Source organism: Glycine max, chromosome 2 (assembly GCF_000004515.6).
Source record: "Glycine max cultivar Williams 82 chromosome 2, Glycine_max_v4.0, whole genome shotgun sequence".
Taxonomy (NCBI): Eukaryota; Viridiplantae; Streptophyta; class Magnoliopsida; order Fabales; family Fabaceae; genus Glycine; species Glycine max.
The window spans coordinates 50,267,786-50,291,492 of NC_016089.4; the positions used below are offsets into that span (position 1 = coordinate 50,267,786).

General features: G+C 28.1%; 2 protein-coding genes across 2 annotated transcripts; both read right to left on the reverse strand.

The window, feature by feature from the left end:
* Window positions 1-12,311: 12,311 nt before the first annotated feature.
* On the reverse strand, window positions 12,312-13,686 carry LOC100792631 (zinc finger protein ZAT3). The gene has a single exon (XM_003518541.5). The coding sequence runs from the start codon at window positions 13,367-13,369 to the stop codon at window positions 12,656-12,658; it is 714 nt and encodes a 237-aa protein (XP_003518589.1). The 5' UTR covers window positions 13,370-13,686; the 3' UTR covers window positions 12,312-12,655.
* A 2,828-nt stretch (window positions 13,687-16,514) lies between these two features.
* LOC100810856 (probable serine/threonine-protein kinase PIX13) lies at window positions 16,515-19,903 on the reverse strand. The gene is made up of 6 exons (XM_003519646.5): window positions 19,161-19,903; window positions 18,705-19,060; window positions 18,403-18,538; window positions 18,146-18,285; window positions 17,852-17,975; window positions 16,515-17,587 (listed from the first exon to the last, which is right to left on the reverse strand). The coding sequence occupies exons 1-6, from the start codon at window positions 19,231-19,233 to the stop codon at window positions 17,178-17,180; spliced, it is 1,239 nt and encodes a 412-aa protein (XP_003519694.1). The 5' UTR covers window positions 19,234-19,903; the 3' UTR covers window positions 16,515-17,177.
* Window positions 19,904-23,707: the final 3,804 nt, after the last annotated feature.

Sequence of the window (23,707 nt, forward strand, 5' to 3'; positions counted from 1 at the left end):
TATTCGTCATCATATCCTCTTACAAATTAGAACTCGGTTATTCTTTATTCAACATAACCGTGTGTGCCTCTGATAAGGATTGAATGTCACTTTAAGAATACAAATCACCACAAAAAATTATAATAAAGGAAAATAAAAAATGAAAGGAAACCAATTTAACATTCATAATGGATGCCAATTTTACTTCTTCTAAATCCTAACATACACACATACCATACACACATACCATATAAATATGCCGATTATAAATTTAGTATTCTTAATAATTTTATTTTATAGGTTATATATTTGATCAATATAATTTTCGAATAAAAAATGCATATTACCTTGTACAATTCGAACAATAATGTCAAAATATTTTTATTTCATTTTTTAAAATATATTATATCGATTCTGACATATATTAATAATATATAAAAAATGAATAATATATGATTTTATATGTAACTTATAACCAAAGAAACTTTTATTACAAAACAAAAGGAAACTTTTAGTCATACAATAAATTCAAATACATTTATCCAGAGAAATATTATTGGAAAGTATAAGAATGACTAAATATTCTATAATTTTGCAATCGCAATTATCAATCGTTATACTTGACTCGTCACTCTAACTCACTAGCAAAGTCCGGATCGAATAGCTAGGAACCTTTCGTGTTCTCTTGCCCTTTAGAGTTGCATGTTATACCTTGCTTGGAGATACCCTAGGAACCTTGTACCCTAGAGGCAGTTATGTAGTTTCTTTTATTTGCTTTTTCTGTGCTTCAGCTTTGTGTTTTTCTCACTAATAAAAAAAACACTTGACTCATCACTTATTAAATGTCAACTGTCTTTTGTTGCTACAAGCTATTTTCTTTATCGTGCATGTGTGCCACTAACTAATGTGTATTTGTGTTTATTAAATCAATCTCGTTATTTCATCTACATTACTGTTGTTTACAATATCCTGATAAATTAACATAACACATTTTTTACAGATTAATAAACTTTGCAAGTATATATTTTATTGTTTAACTATTTAAATATTTTTAGTTAGGTTTCTAATTAAATAATTTGTTTCAATTAGGTACTTAAATTTGTATTTATTTTTTAATTAGATTTTTATCATTGGAATGAGAGTATTGAAAAGTGCATTGTGAGCACTTCTCTTAATGATAACTTATGTAAATGAGCGTCTCCAAATTGTAGTAGTAAGTCGTTATTTAAATAAGAAATATGATACACATACAAAAATTAATTCATATAATTGTTTATAATAAATCATTTTTGTGTTTATCTTTCTCTACTATTTTATCATTTATTATATTTAAAATTCAAAATTATTTCTCTTTCTCTTTGTAGGTTCATTGGTTGCAGGGATAGGAATAGGGCAGGTCAGACCAGGCTTTAAAAGGCCTGACGTTAGTCTACGATGAATTTTTGAGGTCTGAGTCTTGCCTATAGCCTATCAAAGACTTTTATTTTGGTTCGGTCTCACCTTTTTAAAAGCCTAGTCTGTCCTGATAATCTCTTTAAAAGTCTTCTTTAGATTAAATCTTTAATATTTCTTTGCTTTGGGGAGTAGGAACGTGATAGGAAAGTTAAAGAAAAACTAAACATTAATAAATAGGAAAGTCAATAAAAATAACGAGAAATATAAAAGACACATGACTCACACCTAAATTGTAATTAAAGTGTTACTTGATTATAGGAATTGAAGTTATGGAACACGGATGTGTAATCAAAGTCTGCTAGTTTAAAAAAAATAATTAATTATACCCAAAAAATAATATTAATATAAATTGGTACCAAAAAATAATATAAATATATATAGGCCGGCCTATCAGGTTTATAAGACTTTTTAATAAACCTAAGTCTGATCTATTTAATTTAATAGACTTTTAAAAAAGTCTGAGCCTAACCTTTTAATTAAATAAGTTAATTTAGACTAAGTTTTATATAGGTCAGATCATAGGTCTCTGTAGACCGGCCTTCTTTATTTCCACTCCTAATTGGTTATACACTTTGTTGTATAATTTATTAGACAAGTATTATTGCTCTTTAAGTAATTTAAAATTTATAATAATAAAAAAATTGAAGGACGACAAAAATTAAATATAATTATATTTACATATAGTAATTAAAACATATTTTAACTTTTTCTTAAATTTCCTTTTCAGTTTAATATGTTTAAATATAATTTTTTTATATATAATTACTTACAATATTAATAATCAATTATTGTCACAATCAATTATTAAATGAATTTATTTTTTAACTAAGCCTAAAAAGGCTTAGCCTACTTTTTGTTGAGGTGGATCATTGTCAATGCGCTTACGCATGTACAGTAATTACTAATTAGTGAACGGAGCAAAGAAATCCTTTTTAACAAATAGGTCGGCCGACGAATCTTCTTTCAATTTCTGATGAATTAAAAATAATATAAAAATTTGTATGATAAAGAGAATAAAAAAAATATTTTAAAAATGAACTGAGAACTAGAGCAAGAGGAATACAGCATTCAGAACACACACAAAAATACAGTATTAACGCATTGAAATTAAAGTATATGTGGCAAGAGCCAACCTAACCCACAATCGAAAAAAATTTAAGGATAAAATATATTTTTAGTTTCTCTATTTTTATAATAATAAAAAATATTAGTTCTCGTACTCTAATTTTGATCAATTTATTTCTTGTACTTTAAAACAACAGTTATTTTCATCATTCCTTACATATCACTATAAGAAGAGAAAAAATCCACTGCTTTTTGTAAAACTTAGTATCATATGCATCAAATTAAGAATTCAAGGACTAAGACAATTTCACTATAAATACAGGAATTAAAAATATATTTTATCTAAAATTTAATTATAGAGTTTAAGAAGATTGAGCCGTCTCTTGATTTTGGAGAGAGAAAGAATATAGCTTGCCATAAACTGGATGTACATGTTAGTATCATAGATAAGCACCACAACATAATATACGTTTAGTATTATTTTTTGTTTTAAAATAATTTCACTTTAAGACTTATATATATATATATATATATATATATATATATATATATATATATATATGAATCTTTAAGACTTATATATACGAATAAGAATTTATTAAATATTTTTAATTTTAAAATATAAAATTGTTCTATTACATTAGAAAAAAATGTAAATTAACACTTTAAAAGAAGTCTCAATATTTTGAAGATATGCAATATAGCTTCTCCACTAAATTTGTCCTTAGAAATGAATAGATTTTGTCATCGTGAGACTCGCACTTGACTCGATTTATTCCAAAATTATTACTAGGAAAATATAAATTACTATCTTGAAATTTGAGTAATATAGGATTTAGGACTTGTTTATTTTTCTGTCAAAAAGAAAGGACTTGTTTGTTTTATATTAAAGAAAAGGTACTTATTTTGATAGACTTAAAACTTAGTAAGTTTTAGTTTGAGAAAAAGTATTGAGATACTATTTAGTATAATTACAAAAATATTGGTCATTTATGTAATTAAGCTAATTTTATTATCTTTTCATTACTTCAATAGGTAGATTGATTATTGCAATCTGGATTAATATTTGCAATCTTGTATGAATACATTAATCTCTAGTTTTGGGACATACTATTAAATTCTATTAATTATTTAAAATAAATATTAAATATTTTATATTTTTACTGCCTCCTCATGTGTATAGATGTTATACCTTTCTCTTTTTTTATCACAAAACAATTTATGTTTTAGAAATTCAGTCCAATTAATATATTTTTTTCAAATATATCTTTATTTAATACTCTTATTATGTTACGGGACGCCATGATGAATTAAAATATTAAATAAATATATTTTAGTCTAAATATAATAATATTTTAATATTCATTAAATATTTATTACATTCCGTTTCCATGACAACAAAATAAGGAAAGGGAAAAAGGAAGAAGGAATGCACATTTATCAACAACAACAAAAATCCTCTACTTGGTATGCAAGAAAGCATGGGAGGAAAGAAAAAAATAATAATAATGGGATCTATTTCAATTTTTTTTTTGAAAAATTAAAGAGAAATAAAATAAGACAAAATCAAATAGATGAAAGATAAATATATTCTTATTTATTATACATTTTTTTTTAATTGGAATATTTGTATCATTTTATACACATACCTCCTTTCTTCTTTTCTTTCAATTTTTACACAATCAAACAACTTAAAAAACTACTTCACTTTTTACTGTTTTTTCTTTTCTTATTGTCACTTTCTTTCCTTTTCCTTTTTTTCTTACAGCAAACAAAGCATTGATTTATGTGCATTAGCCTTAGAGATCTATAAATATAAGAATAAGATAGTAATATCCTTCCTCTATTTCAAAACTTTAGTGTTTTAAATTTTTGTTTTCGTTTTGAAACTCTAGTTGTTTTAGAATTTTAATATACAAATGTGCAATTTTTTCCAATTACAATATTATATGTAGTTGAGAAATTAAGAATTTAAGACTTTTCTTTTTAGTACTTACAACTTTAAATTTTACAAGGAACTAATAACATCCATTAATGTTTTTGTAGTATTCCTTTAAAAAATTGTTTTTGTAGCAAAAATAATATAGAAAGTTATTTAAGACAAATATTTTTTATTTTGAACCTAGGTATTCTCTAGTCAACCATCAATGACTAATTCCTCTAGAAACTAAGACTTAATGAAGAAATTGACCTCTCCTAAATAAATATAAATCAAGTAGTTAAAAATAGTATAAAAATGTAAAACAATAAATGAGGGTAATTTAAGGTATTTTTTACTAGATCTTTTTCTTTATTTTTTTTAAATGATGGGATGCACGAGTCTCGCTATTATATTATATTATGTTATACTATCTTTTTTTTGTTTGGACCATTAATATCTTTTACCATAAGTAATTTTGTTCCAGTGGAATAAAATTATTGTGAGAGAAAAAAAATTATTTCAAAGTATTTAACAGAATTATGTGCTTATGATTTAAACTAGAAATCACATATTATGATTTTATCAACTCATAAGTAATAAAAATAATACATGTTCATAAATGTTATGTTTGATAAAATTATCTGAAAGTTAGAGTTAGCTGAAAAAAAATAATAGTTAATAGCTAAAAAAATTAATTTATTAAATTAAAAATTTATGATAAAATTAACTATTGAATTAACTCAAAAATATAAAATAAAAGAAAAATAATAATATTATGATTTATTTAAAAATAATAATAAAGAAAATAAATAAATACATTGAAGACAAAAATAAAAAAATATATATAAAAAAACTAGAAGTTAATATTTAAAAAATTATTAAAAAATTTTGTTTATCAAATAATTAAATATTTTTTGTTAAATAGTAAAAAAAAGTTAAAAACTACTTAAAATATATTTTCAAATAAGAAAAAACATCTGTCCATTTTTTTAGAAGAAACATCTATGATTATAAAAAAAAAAGTGTGATTCAACCAATTTTACTTTTAAAAGTTTTAGTATTATTATATTGTAAACGGAAAGCATAACCTTATATTAGTCGAAATTGGTAAGAGTATTTAATAATATAATAATCATAATGATTGATGTTTGATATTGATGGAGGAAAGAGTGTAGATATTACTGTATACTGTTGATACTTCATAGTATATTTAGAAAATAAACGGATATTTTAAAATAAAAATTCCTTTTGCCTTGAGCATCCAATATATTCTTGACACGTAATTGAATTTCCAAAGTTGGTGTCTTTCTGTTTACACTCACAAATTAATCACAACCAAAAATAACTAAACAATGAAATACTTTCGTGCGAATCACTTTCTTGAATTGCGATAAAGTTTTATGCTAGGGTGACTTATATGTTTTATATGATTTGGAAGATGAAAATAGAAGTTTTTTTTATATATATAATTAAAGTAGTATGTTTGGATGACAAGTGAGAATTAATTTTAGTTCATAAAATTATGCATAGAAAAGCTAAAGTAACAATTAATTGATTTATTATTCAGTCAATTTGCTTAAACTTATCTATCGAAATAAATATTTGTTTTAATAAAATAATTAGTGTTTTTAATTTTTTGAGTATATTTGTCTAAATTATATTTACTTTAAAAAAGTATTTTTTTTCTGTTTATTTTAAGAAACAAATTATATTTATTTCTTAAAAAAATACTTATCTAAAAGTTATTTTTTTTAAGTTTAAACAAACTCCCATTATTATATTTTTTTAATTAATTATTCAGAAGTGAATCTAAACCAAATATGTTAATAGAAGTCTAACCCAGAAAGCCACGGTGAAGGGAGCCCAAACAAAAACAAGTATTTTCCCCCAAAATAAGCATCAAATTTGAAGAAAATCAAATTATTTCAAAATAAGAATTATGTTATCTTTTTAATGCAATTCTAATGATTTTTTTACTACTACCATTAATATGTGTTATTTTAATTTTGTAATGTAATATTAATAATAAGATTATTTTTATAAAATTAATATTCTCTTATATTTATTTATTAATTTTTATTGATTTGTATAAAATAATCTAAATGATATTTATTTTAGACAAAGAGAGTATCAGTACTTTCCAGATTTCTGTAGGAAAAAAATTACAACAAAGGTTATGATTAGCATGCCATTTCAACTTATTTTTAAAAAACTTATCGATTAAAAAATTATTTGACCTTATTATTCATGTTTGATAAATAAATTATTTTAAAAGTGTATAATATTTTTTGTTGTGTCACTTCAAGTAGTATTTTAAAAATATTAAAATCTAACTTTTTGTTTTTCATAATTGAATAAGTTAGTTTAACAATTTTTAATTATTAACTTGCAGTTATATTTCAGCTTTTCAATTTCCAATTACTTTTTAACTAATTTTTTAGTTACTCTTGCAAAACATAATCGACATAACTAAAATAAAAAAAGTCATGAAAAATAAAACCTCAATATTATTATAAATAGCTAATTTACTATATATAATAATTTATGATTAAATAATAATATAAAAAATATTCATACTATCAAATTAAAAGAAGATGAAAAAAATAAAATTATAAAATTTGAACAACAAAACTAGCAAGAGATTTTAATGAGAATAATCACCAAAGACCAGGTTAAAATAAAGTGAGACCTAGTCTAATAGACTAAGTCAAACAAAAAAATCAATTTTAATATCTAGTAAATTAATTTATTATTTTTTCTAAATTTAATTAAATAAACATATTAATCTTTTAAAATATCAACAAAATGTTTGTTGTCTTTTTTCTCTCTTTTTTTTCATTCTTACACACATAATTTCTCTTAAATGTATGCATGATCCCTATCCAAGTTTCTTATTAGATTATTATATATTGTATACTTAATTATTTCATATCATTTTAATTTTCCTTTTCTTTTCTTTTTTATTATATTACTTATTTAAATTATTAGGTTTTTTAACTTAAAAGATTGACGTAACAGTGTAAAGAATTATTGATATATATAACAAAAAAAAACTATTAATTTTGTTATTTCTTTTACTTTTTCTCTTTATTTTTGCATCCTTCACCTTTAAGTTTTCCCTTTTTTTATTAGACCATAATAATCATAATGGACCACAATTGTATACGTTTAATGATGATATCCTTTTTGAGATTGATCCTTCCACTTGCATCTTTCAATGATTTGACATGTAACCTATCGTTTATCTTCACTGACGTTAGAACCCAGTCAGATGCTGTGGATTTACAACTGAAAGTTAGACACCCAACCCACTTGTTTTCCTCTTCGCGTAATTTCCACATTATTTAATTGTATAAATACTATTTTTTTTAGAGTATGGATAAATATTATTTTAGCTGTATGTTACTAGCAAGTACTTTTTTTTTCTCTTCTCGTAATTTTTACATTATTTAATTGGATAAATAATATTTTAGCTGAATGTTACTAACAAATTAATCCTAATGGTGTATTTTATAGGGAGGAGATTTTGTATTTTTTTTAGATTCACATATGTTATGTTCTACTTTAGTTCAATGTTTTTATTTATTTTTATCTTTTTTATTTTTATTTTCTAAACTAAACACATTGTAGAAATATAAAATTCAAGTTTTATCTTCAAATATATGAAAAATATGACAAATTAATTTTAGTATTAATGTAAGCATGTTAACTCTAACATTCCTATATATATATATATGTTGGGCTGCTAAAAAAATTAGTTTTATATAACTACTAATTATATAAAAGTAGTTATAAAACTATAATCGATTCTATAGTTATTTTATATATAACTTATTATATAATGGTTATGTGACTAATTTATTTATAACTGATCATATTTTTAAAACAATAACTAATTATAATTATAATAGTCACTTATAATTTTATAATATAGTTATTTATTAGTTATAATTATATATAGTTATTTAAATAATCAAATCATCAACACCCTTGTATGTACATGACATTTTTTAATGAAAACGTACACATGTTTCATGCTATATCAATAAACTGTAAGCCAGACTATTTTGTCACGCTAATGTTTCCCATACTATAATTATGAATCTTTTTTGGTTTTAACTTCTAATTTATCAAGAAAAAGACTCTGATTAATTTAAAATTCAGTAAGAAAATAAATAAAATCTAATTAAAAATTATTTTGGTCAAAAATTAAATTCAAATAATATTTAAACTATTTAACATTAACTTAAACATAACCATTAATTTGTGAGTAATGACTTGATTACTATAATTATGAATATTTTATGAAGCGTCAAAACTTGAATTTTCCCATACATAATTTTTTTGCTGAATGGAATTTTCCCATACATATAAAGTGTCAAAACATGCCCCATAATCTCGTCAAAGACATATTATGAATAAAATTAATGCGAATCTCATGTTTAAATCGGTACTTGAACTTGACACAACATAACAAATATTTTTAATGGAGAGGGGAACACAACTATTTTATAATACACTTATACTACTACTACTACTATTATTATTATTATTATTATTATTATTATTATTATTATTATTATTATTATTGATAAATTATTTTTTATCATTTACTTATTTTTATTTTTTTTATAAACATGCATCTTAAAATAGAAGGACAACCTTTTATTGTAACACCTCTTAAAACATTTTCCTTTTCAATATGTTACTTCCCTCATGAGAAAATTTCGTGCGTTAGGTATATTTGATTTAGGATAAAAAAGTAAAAAAAAAAAAAATAGTGGAAGGAGAGAAAGGAAAAGAAAAAAAAATGATGAATAGAAAATGAAATGTACATTTTTTTTATATATCACAACAAGTGAGGACTAGTGGTACTATCCATCACCCGATCGATCTTCTTAAAAATTAGTTCATAAGTAGTGATTTATGCAACTATTATAAGCACTTATCATCTTCATTAACCATCTAATGTGGGATTCTCAACATATTTCTTTACCAATTGATCCTTTCTTCTATTTTTCTATAATACCAAGAAATTAATACATGATTATGGTCATGTCCATGTGGTAAAGCAAGACGACTAAAATAATGGCAAGCTTATTGTAGATCGACTGGAAGGTGCTTACGAGGTTCCTGGGATCTTCTCCTTGACTTGTTTTTCCTCGAGTTCCAAATTCCCTCGTAGCGCAATAGAGATATTAGGCTCTAGAAACTATAGATTTGACATTAACACATAATTTTAGTTTAGTATTTAAATACTTTTGATAGCAATGCAACATGTCTGATCAACAGGAAACCAAATTAAACTAAAATTGAGCATGCCGGCAATCAGTGTCAAAGAGGATCTGCTTAAGTAATATAAGTATGCATGGTTACGAGATAGGCAATCGTAAGGCTTTAGATTCTCGCACTAAATCATAGATACAGTTTCGCTATATTTGTTATGGATTTCCATATCTCATAGGGATGTTATCAACAATTATCTTTTATTCTCTCTTTCTATCTTATTGTTTGATAGTCTTTTTCATTAGCTATAACACTAGTAGCTACTAGCCTCTGACCAACCCATAAAATACTAGTAATTATTATCAACGTACGTCGTTGATTCAAACCAATTTTTCCAAATCCCCTTACACTATTTAATATTAGATGTTTGCTTTAGTCGCTTCTTCGGTTATCATCTTCGACTGCATTAAATAATGGGTGCTGCTGTATATGAAATAATTAATGGAGCCCAGACTATGCATTGTTCAAGAACCAATTTTATGTGGGACTCATTTTTATATAGTCTATAATTTAAATAAAAACTGATGAAGTTCTGCTAATTTATTAGCTGCAGAATGCATGATTTAATAGCATCAGCCTGAAATATATATTCTACCAATAAGGGAAGCCCCACTTCTATTATCTTTTCTTTGGATTTGGAAACTTTCTATATATATTTTTTTTTAAAAAAGTTCAAATAATTTAAGCCTGGAATACTAGCTTGTTCATGTGCAAAAGAAATTATGTCATTTGTGACAGTTATTAAGCAACTCAAATTTCGTCAAGGTAATTAAGATTTTTAACCTGAAATTTGAATCAATGGCATTTTCTTTTCCTCTGCTTTTTTAATTGAGTTGAAAGTCAACCAATATTGATTCAATTTGTCTGAAGTATCTGAATGATACTTTTTAAATGTAAATGACAATGTTCTTTTAATTTTTCCATATATATAGAAATTTTAAAGGGTCCCGCCATGGATATTAATGAATCTGTATTGCATCTGCATTAGATATTCAGTCTTTTGTATTTTATTAGTAAGAAGAAATCCTGGTCTACGTGATCGATTTCACTTGTATTTTTTGCCCCGTCTTTAATTACTTTTAAATATTTTTCCTTAATTAATTCAAAAATCCATAATATTATAAGGGACATAAGATTATGGGCAGGTAGAATTAATAATTACAACAATTAAATAAATTTGAAGCAGATCTATATTATCAAATCAAACGCCGCTCAAGTTTATTTATACCTTCAAAACCAAGGAATTCCTTAGGCTATAGATTCGAAATGATCTATATAATGATCGTATCCTTCATTGCTTCAGTTTATATATATATATATAGACGGACAAAATTGAAACAACTTCATTGCTTCAGCTTTTTATATGATATACTTAAGTCTTTTTAGGTTGATGAAAGTGACCACACTGATACTCATCTAGCATGGAAGCAAGGTTGAATACTTACAAAGACACTCAACATTTAAGTTAGTATGCATATCATATCAACATGATAATATATATATATATATATATATATATATATATATATATATGGAATAGAATGTCTATCTAGTGATATATATTAAAAATACTTTATTTATAATTCTCGAATGCGGGTGAGTTATAATAATGTCATTCGAGCTCATTAGCCATGTGGTAATCCTAATAGAGAGTGAGCCCTTTTAACAAAATATCACGAAACATGCCTGGCGTGAAGTATGTGAACAAGTGATGAGGATTCTTAATTTGCTTTTGAACATATATAATTATAAAAAGCACTGTGGTGTAGGCTTTGAATAGTGTATTAGTCCTTAAATTGGTCTCCCGACGATATAAGGGATTTGAGTGGTTAGAACTATCCTGGGTTCGATCATACTAATCTGGGCCTTATAGTGTAAACCTCAAACAAGAGTCCACCAAACTTGGCATGCTGATAAGGAACGTGACAAAGTGAAATATCATCTAAGGTCTTTGAGTTAAGTACGTAGTATCTGAACCTCTTGTAAAGAACTCTTTGTTGCTGTGACAATCGAATCATTAGTTCAATCATGTTAAAATTTGAACCTTCACTCGTAACAAAAAAATAGTTTTGTAATCATTTAAGTGAGCAGTCTTTATGTATGTCTTTTGTCATTCTGTTGGCTTCTTGTGGCAAAGAATGACAAAAAAAAATTTTAATTACCTTTTCAATTGTTGGGTGACAATACTAGTTGGGCATGTAGCACACTGTTATTAATTAACTGGTATCCAACCCTTGTGTTTAATTCAGGCTTCACTATGACGCATGTTTAAGAGTCGTTTTATTCATTATCTACCACAACTAATGACACTGATGAAAATAGTAATTAGTCCCTATCTTTTATTTGCTTTGAAATAGGGCTAGCTGCAGTTTTTTTTTTTCTTGCTCTTTCTTTCAGATTTTTTAATTTTCTTCGGTTTCCCTCTCTTGTTCACACTTTCTTCCATTCTCAAGAAAGGATTGCCTCTAAGAGCGTTTCTCTTCATTATTCATTAATTTGTTCAACAAACGTTCATGACTTCCTTTTCTTCTCATCTTCGTAAAGTTTCACATTTTATGATACAAAGTCTATCTTCCTTGTCATGTGGTCACAAACTCACAAAAAGTAAAAAAAAAAACCTTAAGAAATGCTTTTAAAATCATGGATACAGATAATAGAAAACGAAGATGTTGTGTTGTCAAGGATAAATAGGAGGGAATGTAGGCGACATGTTATTTGTACAAATAGCATTTATTTTATTGTCAAGAAGGCCCCGTAGAAATAAAGTTGGTCAGGCCAAAATGTAGAGAGAATGGGGTATGTAAAATGAATATAAATTAATTAATTGATTGGTGAAATAGATGCAGTTATTGCATAGTACATAAATTGGAAATGTAGGTGTAGAGAGGAGAGGATAACATTGAAAGTTGATGAATAGCAATAATGAATAGAGTATATATATAGTCTAGTCTAGAGTCCCAACCTCAAATCGAGAGCGAGGGGGGAGGAGAAGGAAGGGGGAGGGAAATTCAAGTCGACGAGAGAGAGAGACTTGGATGACGAGTCTGCAAGGAGACCGAGGTTGTCCCCTTTGTCCCAGTGACACCTCTTGTGGCCACCAAGTGCCTGACCAGTAGAGAAAACCCTGAGGCAAATGCTGCACTTGTGACCATGAAGAATCATCATGTTCTCCTGATCACTAGTACTAGACGACGTTCCTATGGCAGCATTATTGGCAAAACAGCCCTTTACGTTCTTGTGACTGGCACGGTGTCCTCCAAGAGCCTGGTGGGACCCAAACACCTTGTTGCAACTGGAGCACTCGAAATGAACATCTTCCTCTTTGTCTTTGTCTTTGTCTTTGGCGTTGGCAAGCAGGAGCAAACAGGCAGCGACCTCGTGGTCTTCCTGGGTCATTTGTTGTTGTCTCCTGATCACATTTGGCGGAGGATTGATCCCTCTCCAGTGACGCTCCGGGTGGCATCTCATGTGGCCGAAGAGTGCCTTCCACGACCAGAACTTCTTGCCGCACTCGGTACAGGGACGTGGCTCCGACGATGACGATGATGATGATATCTTCCCCTTCCACCCTCCTGCATCCTCCATTAACCGCTTCTGCTTCTGCTTCTTTCCCACACACCAAGAAGAAGAACCCGCTTCGCCACAATCAGACTCCCTCTTCATACCTCAATTCAACCAACCAAAACCTTTTCAAATGGAACCACATTGCCTTATGTACCCAACTGACGGTTACTGCAACTTCTCTGGCGGTTTCTTCTTTTCATTTATTATTATTATTATTATTTTAATTTTTTCTGGTTATAATAATGTGTTAGTGCCTTGGATGCAAACATATTTTGTAACATTTTATTTTTAAAATTATTTGTTGTTTTAAAAATTTTAAAATTATTTTCCTTAAAATTTTGATTTTAAAAATTTAATATTGAATAAGATAATTTTTAAATTTTTTTTGAAAATTATATTATTTTTCTGCCTTTATTTTCTATTGTCGAATATAACTTTTGTTTCATGTTTTTCAATTTTTTTTAAAAATTATTTGTCTCTAATTTCTTATGCTTTTGTTATTCAAGTGATTTTTTTTTAAAAAAATCAAATTGAAAACAAGTTTTTTTATCTTATTTTAAAAAATAGTTTTCATTTCAGGATTTTAGTTAAAATGAACGATTACTTGACATAGGTTAACACATATTTAAAATTAGTTTTACTTTTTTATTAGTAAATCTGTTTCACTTTTAGAATTATCAATTTTACATATAAAATAAAAATGAGTTTTTAAATATGTGAATGACCATTTATTACGCACCAGCTATTTATTTGGGATTGGTCAAATTAACAGTATATCCAACTTGTGTTTTTAGTTATTTACAAAAATCCGTGAAATCATAAATTATTTCTGTGTTATTTCATTTTATTTTGTCTTACATGTGTAATTTCAATATATATGTTAGTCTTTTAAAATTCATTCTACTAAATACATAATTCATGATTAATTTAAAGAATATCACACTTTTTTTAATGGAATTCTTTTTTATTTTTTTTAGAAAATATCAAAAGTATAAAAAGCACAAATTAATGAATTTGGTTTATATTTTTCTACATGTCACCTTACTGATTTAAAACATATAAAATTGGTTATATGTATAATTGATTGAAGTTTTTTTCTTTTTTGATTTAAGATGGAAAGTGTATTTATGATTCACTTTAATTTAGTTGCGTTAATAAATTATGAATATATAGTCACGTTAAATTTAATTATCTAACTTAAAATCAATTTTATTTTATATTTGATACCCATAAGAGTTAATCTGTCAACAAATGAAGAGAGAAGGTGATAGGAAAGAGCTATGAATTAGAAGTTATTAACTTTTTATAAAGAAAAGGTGTCTGGGTTGTAACAAAATCAACAATCGGTCTTCAGGTTATTTTAGAAGAAAATGACATAGTAAAAAAAACATGTGAAATTGTAAATTTCTTTTGTGTTATTCCATTTTATTTTGCATTGCATATATTGTTTTCATTACAGTGATACAATTATTTTAAACTTTTAATAAAGAAAATTATAAGATCAAACTATGAAGATGCCATAAAATTATGTCCACTAATATTATAATTTTTTTTTTTTAATTTTAAACGTAAATCAATTAAACAATTATTTAACAATTATATAAAATTTATTATTTGAATTGAATAAAAAGTATGGAGTGTAATTTAAAAAACAAAATTACGTATCAACAATCATTAATCTTACCATACGTTTGAGATGGATACCTGAAAGTAACGAAAATATAAAATTTATATTATTCTAAATGTTTTGATACTTGTATCAAATTGTTGATAATTAATTTATTGATCAGGATTGGTTGTTGGATAGATGTTAATCTCACTCTACTTGTGTCATTTGACATGTTAATTGTGTTGCTTATGCTTTTTTTATAACTTGTTCATCTTTTAAGATGATTCATTTGTCTTTGTTCCATGATTATTCTTTGCCTTTTATTTTTTGTATTTTTCCTTCATGTTTCTCTTTGTTGTTTGTTCTTGATTATTGAGTATTTAAATTCTTAATACTTTATATCACCTATTAAAGAAATAATTTTTTCATACATTAATGCAAAAAAAAAAAGAAATTAATAAAGAATTTAAAAAGATAAATAGAAGGTTGACAATATATTTGAAATGAATTATGTATGAAGTTTAGTTGTGTCACATTTATAGCGGGATTTTGTAATTGATTGATGGGAAGAAAAAGATTTAGAGCATAATATAAATGAAAATAAAAATAAGAGAAAAAAAAAGATAAGATTGAGAGAGAAATAAGATATAAAAAAACGAATTTCTTAAAAATCAAAATTACTCCAAAATCTGATAACTTACTTCGAATTTGATTGTTAATCAATTGCTTAAACAACTTTTTTGAAGTTATGGAATTGTCATAAACCTAAAATGCACATAAAATATTAAGGGAAAAAAATAAAATGCATACAGAAACAATTAAAAGAAATTGTATCATACCATGTAAAAAAAATCTCGCATCCAAAGACTAAACAAAGAACCTGAATATAAATTAAGAAGGAAGTGGGGATAAATTAAAAAAAAATAAAAGATATAAAACAGTATTGAAGCAAGTTGCTCAAGTGAAAAGGGGTAAGATGATTTCTTAGATATAGTTGGCATACAAAGCATGTTCAAGTTTGCGAATTAAGTTGAAGATCGAGTTCGTTGCAAACAACGATACCATTAACAGGCAAATTCAATATTCAAAGGGTGAAGAGATGAGTTTGTAGGAAAATTGTTTCTGATCGAGAAAGGTGCAAAGGTGAAGACAAAATGAAGGAATAAAATTAAATAGAAGTAAGGAAATATAGTCATCATTAGTGAAATTGAAATAGCAATTAAATGTTTGTATGTGAGTAGTTCTTTTATCACTTACTCATTTGTGGGATTGTGGCGGGACAATTTTGTTTCACAGCCCAAAATAGTGATAGTTGGTGACATGAGCAGTTACAATGTAAGGATAATATATGATAATTTTGTGATTAATTTAGGGACAAAAACATCAAATGAAATGTGTAGGATATTCCCCTTATATATTGTTATCTATATAAGGTGAATCCATCCATATATATCTTTAACTAGCAAGAAAGTACCTTAATATTTTCTGTAGCCATGCTTTTGCTCTAGTGCATTATCTTCATTGCATGGACACGGGTATTTCCTTATTGTTGTTGATGATTATACACGACGAACTTGGCTATTTCTTATGAAATTAAAATCTGAAGCAAGAAAACTAATGTATAATTTTGTTGCATTCATTCAAACATAATTTTCACATCACTGTTTTGAAACCGTAAGAACTAACAATGGTAATGAATTAAATGATCCTGAATCTTTGGCCAAGTTGGGAATCATTCGTCAAACCTCTTGCATTCCCACACCACCACAAAATTCTATTGTTGAAAGGATACAACGCCATATTTGAAGTTGTCACATGTAGTCTTCTATTCCCAGCACTTTTACCTCCAACAATTTGCCCCTTATGCAGTACACGAGAAAAATAAACTTCCCACAACAGGCGCACACAGAGAATCAGACTCCCAGTCTCAGTTACAATCATGAATATGTTACCAGGCTAGTTGTGCATACCCGAAGCTACTGATGTAACTAATCATTTTTTCTGGACTCTTGTTTCTTTCTTTCACAGGTTCATATGTATATGTAAACAGTTACATTGTATCTAGATAGACTCGTCAAATTTAATGCAAACACTTTCCTGATAATGTTGTACTAGAGACCTCACTATTTGTTTAACAGAACACAAATAATAATTTACACTTTACAATACTAATACATGACTTACCCGTACAAATCTGAGTCCAAGAAATACATAAATAATGAACAATAGGCAAAGTCTTCAACGGAGAGACAAATAACACAACGAACCAACGGGATTAGTTTTCTTAAGAGAAACTAACTAATAACTACCGTCCTGACGTGGAGAACGATGGTGCACAGCCTGGTGACCTTGACGGCTGGCGGCATGAGTAGAACGGAATTTAGGCTCCACAGGTTTCTCATTGGCAGCTTGAATGCGCTCCAAATTCTCCAAAACTTCCTTCATTGATGGCCGCTGTTTGGGCTCAGATGCAAGACATTTCAAAGAAAGCTGAGCTATACGAAATGCAGCTTTGGATGGAAATTTTCCTTCCAATCGAGGATCCATAATGCCCTTCAATTTTCTTCTGTCATGCAGGTATGGTTTCACCCACTCTGTTAGACTATGTAGCCCACTTGGACGGTTGGTATCAAGTGCTCGTTGGCCTGTTAGTATTTCAACCAAAACAACTCCAAACCCGTATACATCACTCTTTACATATAGATGCCCTGCATAATAAACCAACAACATTTCAAGGTACATTACTTTAATAATCAATTTAAATTTAAATTTCCAGCCCCCTCCCCAAAAAACAAATACTTGAACATGACAAAATAACATCATATGCTTTAAATTCACGTTTCAATTGGATTATTTTGTATTTAACATAGCTTATAATTCAAAACTTACCCAAAGAGTTCTGAAAACAGAAGAAAAAAATCAGTTTATACCAAATATGCACATGCACTACAATTAGAACAGTGTGACATTACCGGTGGCTACATATTCAGGAGCTGCATAGCCGTATGTGCCCATCACCCTTGTTGTCACATGGGATTGACTAGCTGAAGGACCCAGTTTTGCCAAGCCAAAATCTGATATCTTTGCATTATAGGACTGTAGCATAACAGAAATTAATTAAGTTGAGCACCCAATAGTACACACTAAACTAAAACGATTTCTGATGTTGAAGATAGAAAAAAAGTAAAACATTCATTTTTTCATCATGCTCATAGCATGGCAACAGTAAATATATTTTGTGTATGCTTATTTTGCGCAGAACTCACTCCATCAAGCAATATATTTGAGGCCTTGAAGTCTCTGTAAATTACTTTCTCGGATGTATGCAAGAAAGCGAGGCCACGAGCTGCTCCAATTGCTATCTTAAGCCTGATGTCCCAAGGAAGTGGTTGAACAGCAGAACCCCCTACAATTAAAATAATGTAGCTTTTTAGTTGAAAAGATACATTTAATTTGCTATTTTAGTTCATGTTTGAGCTTATAATACACTTGCCAAGACAGTGACATTTAGTTAAGAACTCACTTCCAAATAGATGATTTTCCAAACTGCCCTTTTGCATGAATTCATAGACCAGAAGAAGCTCCGATTCCTCCAAACAGTATCCCAACAGCTTAACAAGATTGGTATGAGAAAGACGTCCTAGAAAATTTACTTCGGACTGCACAAAAAGAATGAGGCGTTAGTTTAATAGCAATTTATAAGTGTAGAATAAAACAAAAGAAAGAAATAAATGGCTTCATTTTATTACACAATTAACATTTGATGAAACTCTCCAGCTACACTATTTCAAAAACTCCCTCAATTCAGCAATTCAACTAGTTTACCTGCCACTCCTCAAGTCCTTGTAAGCTTTCAGAGTTGAGTTTTTTGACGGCAATGACTGTTCCGCTTCCACCCTTTGAAGTGGCCTTTTCTTCAAGCCAACCCTTGAAGACTTTTCCAAAACCTCCCTCCCCAAGCACTGTATCAGCTTTGAAATTCCTAGTTGCAGCCTTCAACTCGGCAAAAGTGAAAATCCTCAAATTAGAGGTAGGTAAGATCTGTCCATTTGGATAAGGCTGATCACCGCTTGACACTGAGAACTTGCTATTTATGGAGCTGCTCCCACTTCCAGAGGAATTAGTAGTCGTAGTAGTAGTATAGCTGATGCTGCTGATCGCCTGAGATGTCCCCGTTGTACCTACATAGGAGAAATCATAAATAAATTAATTAAATGAACACATATGGGAAATCAAATGAATTGAGACCAACAACAAACAAAACAAACCAAACCAACCAACCTGTACTACTACTAAGGTTACCGGTAGTTGTTGGGGTGGGGTTGTGAGGTGGAGGACCCCAGCAATTTCCCATTGAAGCAGTACCTTGCACCCTGCAGAAGGAAGAATTTTGTGGCTCTTCTTCCTCAGTGTTTGAAGTTCAACAGAGATCGATGAAACCTTTCGTCTTTCTTCCACGGCAGCCACTGCCTTTGGTCTTGTCTCTTTTTCTTTGGCTTCAATAATTGAATTTAGCTTTGCAAGAGGCTATAGGAAATGTATATGGTACAGTAAAAGGCAAAACTTTAATGGAAGGATGATTTATTAATTGTTGTTGTATTGACATATTAAGTCACATGGACTGGGTCAGTCAGTCCAACGTGGGAAAGAGGCTCACCCCTTCAGCGGTAATTGCTGCCAGCCTACACTCTTATCCAAGTCAACTTTCGTGGCTTGGTTTGGCGTGGGGAAAGGATTTAGTCAAATCATACCAAAGAATCAACATCTTCAATTCTAATCAAATAATGCCCAATCTCCCGCGTTTAGTTTACATCAGCCACAAAACTGTTTGACAGAAACTCATCATCGTGCGTTGGGGTGTGAAATCGTTTTACGAATTTCTACCAGAGTTATGGCACCGTTGAATAAAAATATTATAGACTATACCATTTGCAGAATAATGCCGCTCAATTTTCTATACTTTTTTGGTTCACGAGTTTTCCACAACTCACACATGAATTCGATTACTTAAGTAGATTGCTTACACCTGAATCAAAAGTATACGGGTAACCAATTAATTTGCATCTTAGGGAAAGGTGTGTGGATCATTTTGTTTTTGGTCAAGACTTACAATAATGCCCTTCACCCACTCTCTCTCCTCTTCTTATCAACTATTAGTATTTCTTTATTATGTGAGTTTTTTAAATATAAAGTTTATGCAAAAATATAATTTTTGTAAGAATTAAATATGGTAAACATTTTTAAATTCTTAATAATTTTTTATTGTTTTGAAAAAAATTTGTTTTAAATTCTTGTTGTTAGTTACGTAATAACATGATACTATCACAATTGTTGATAATATTTAAAAGATCAATTTATAAAATGATCAGTTATTACATAACTAATACTATGAATTTAAAATAAAAATTTTAATATACTAAGAACTCACAAAAAAAATTTTATTAAAGATTTAAAATAAAATTTCATTGTTTATTGGTTACCTTAAACATGATTAAGTTTTTTTTTCTAAAATATTACCAAATTGCTTCACGGGAGGGTAACTCTTCAAATCCTGGGTGCATTGGTTCAAATTTATTTTTTTGAGGTTGAATATTTAGAAAAAAATATTAAAAAGATCGTGGTTGGGGGAGGTTATAGTAGTTGCGAATCAAAAAATTCTTTCATGTTTTCTTTATTATTTTCTTAATGGTTAAATTAATAATGTAAATTAATTAAGCTCGGGTTGTTGGATGCCAAAAACTTTGTGCCTAAATAATTACTAATATTTGAAAGGCTTAAAAAAAACACTTTTTATCGGGTATTTTTTTAAAACCCTGTTAGCTGCACATAAGAGTGTGAAGAGATATGCTAGTGTAATGGCTCATCTACGTGATGCACTAGATGTCCCGCTGTAGCTATATATACTCATAACTCGTAGCACAAGAGCAAGGACATCTACGTTATTGTTTTGCACGGCTTATTATTATTGATAATTTGAAATGCGTAAGCTTTTAGTGTTAAAAAAATAGTACGTCAAACAAATTAAGAATTTTTTAAAATATTCAGTGATATTTTAGATATAATTACAATGAAATTGAAGATGTTTTATTTAAAAAAATATTTTTAGTGGTATTTAAAATTTATTATGAAATTTTATTTTTCTAACAATAATAATGATGCAATATTTATATAAAATTTATAAATAAAAATGTAAATATAAAAAATATGAATATATGCATATATATATATATATATATATATATATATATATGTGTGTGTGTGTGTGTGTGTGTAAAATTGAGTGTTCATTTTTCTATTGTGAATATTATATTAAATATTTGGTTTTATCTTTAAAAACAAAATTGATTTTTATACTTTTATAGTTATTGAGTTTTAACTCTATCTATTGTAGCCTCTTAAAATAACTCTTTCTAATTTTTTTTTCATATATCAAAGATCGCAAGTGTTCCTAACTTATCCAGTTAGAAATTAATCTCACTTGTAATATATGATTGTCGTTAGTCTAATAGAATTTTACATATGGTGGGGATCAAACACAAATTCTCTTATTAAATAAATTGTTCATTTACATGTAAATGCAATTTACATTTATATGTTCTAATTTTTTTTTCAATGATTGAAATTTAAAATAAAATTTATGAAGTTTAGTATGCATTAAAACTGAATTTAAACTTTGGATTTATCAACTTTTTTAAAAAAAATATTTTTTAAATTCTGAGATATTACAAAAGTCAAAATTGTTAGGTTATTTATAAATGGTTTTCCATTTTTTACAAGGCATGTGAGATGAGAGAAGAGTGATGATTTTTTATTTTTTTTAAAAATGGAAGGATAACTTTGGTATTTCAAAAATTGAAAAAAATAAGGTTGTGTTGGGAAAAAAATGGCACAAAAAGAAGGCCTAGAAATAAATGAAGGAAACTAAAGGTTTTGGGCCCAGATTGTCTAAGTAGATATAACAAGGGCAAATGATATTACACCCTCTCTTTTTACTAATAAAATCCATTTTCAAAAAAATTAATTGTTTTCTAGTTATTGTAAATTTTACATTTTTTTGTGATGTTCAATTTTCATCAAACAAAATATAATGTAAAAACTTCTCCCATAACTTAAGTAATTGTCTAGTGTTGTGTTTCCCTGTGTTGAACATCAATATATTTCCGGTCAAAAAAAAAAAAATTCAAGATAGCAAACGCTTCACATCTGGATACATATTTATGCTGGCTGGAGGAGCTATCTTTTGTAAGTCTGCTACATAGACTTTCATAGCTTCTTCGACCATGGCGGCGGAGTTCATTGCTTGTTTTGAGGCATCCAACCATGGGATATGGCTGAAAAATTTTGTCACTGGTTTACGTGTGGTTGACGGCATTGAAAGACCATTAAAGATTTATTGCGACGACAAATTTCTCAAAAGGGGTTTGTTTTACAAACTATTTCCGTAAATGAGATTCTTTTCAAACTATTTTCTGTATGGTGTCATTTTTTACGTAAAAGCTATACAAATCGCAGAAAGCATTGGTGAGTTCGGGCTGAGGGTGACACGTGGCACTGGTCTCGCCAGTACCACCAGCGATTTGAGCTCCATGGGACTCGCCAGTGGGATTAGCGAGTTGAGCAGGTTGGGAATTGCCAACTCTACTAGTGAGTTGTGCTATTTTTGATTAATAATATCCTAATATATGGCCTGTCCTTGCACTACCGTTTTTGTCTCAGGAATCCCTCGTTGGCAGCAGAGATATGGTGCGGCGTGACTCATTATCTTCTCTTTTTTATTGTGAATCTTTTGATCAGAACAAACAAGAAGAACATGTGGATGATGTGCCACCTTTCATATCATTTTGAAATGCAATTTGGTTTTTACTAAATTCCTTTTAAAATAATCGTGGAATAATTTAAAGAAATATTTTTTTTGTCATTTTTTCCTTTTTGATTGTAATTACAATATTAATATTAAAAAAAGTTGGGACGTCGGAAAGTGAGAGGTGCCTGCCACTTCACTTCATTTTATTTTTTTTACAGTGTTTGGTTGACTCTTGTATACTCATTAATAACCATTACTGTATTTTTTAACTATTTTTTCAGAGAATTTAAAAATAATTATTAGCTCTATCCTTATTTATGTTTTGAATTTGATTTAATTATGTTTTTAATTCCTAAAATTTAAAATAATTTTAATTTTTGTAATTTAAAAACTAATATTTTTAGTCCTTAAAAGTAGACATTGTTGGCAGAGATTATTAAAAGGAATGTCATGGCACTGTCAACATATGTTTTTAATATTTTATATATTCAGATTAGTTAATGATGTTGGATAAATTAATAACAGGTTAAAAACATAATTCATTAAAAAATATTTCATGTATATATTCCCCAAGCTCCTTAATTAATGGCATTATAAAGCACTCCCAACCCGGTACACAACTCGCCACTAAAGTTGGCAATTCCCAACCTGCTCAACTCGCCAGCCCAACTGGCGAGTCTCATGGAGCTCAAATTGCTGGTAGTACTGGCGAGACCAGTGCCACGTGTCACCCCCAGCCTGAACTCGCCAATGCCTTCTACGATTTGCATGGCTTTTACGTAAAAAATTACACCATACAGGAAATAATTTACGGAAATAGTTTGTAAAATAAACCCCTTTTAGGAAATTTGCCTTATTGTGACAATAACTCAACAGTTCTTTACTCCAACAACAATAGGAGTGCAATCAAATTAAAGTTTATTGACATCAAGTTTTTTGTTGTTAAAGAAAGAATTCAGAATAGACAGATTTCTATAGAACATTTAAGGACTAATGATATGATAGCTGATCCATTTACGAAAGG

Bases quoted from the DNA above. Each gene is read 5' to 3' on its own strand.
- LOC100792631 (XM_003518541.5), bottom strand. From the start codon at position 13,369: ATGAAGAGGGAGTCTGATTGTGGCGAAGCGGGTTCTTCTTCTTGGTGT.
- LOC100810856 (XM_003519646.5), bottom strand. From the start codon at position 19,233: ATGGGAAATTGCTGGGGTCCTCCACCTCACAACCCCACCCCAACAACT. The intron at 19,061-19,160 runs GTTGGTTGGTTT...TCTCCTATGTAG, and splicing joins TAACCTTAGTAGTAGTACAG to GTACAACGGGGACATCTCAG. The intron at 18,539-18,704 runs GTAAACTAGTTG...CTTTTTGTGCAG, and splicing joins AAGGACTTGAGGAGTGGCAG to TCCGAAGTAAATTTTCTAGG.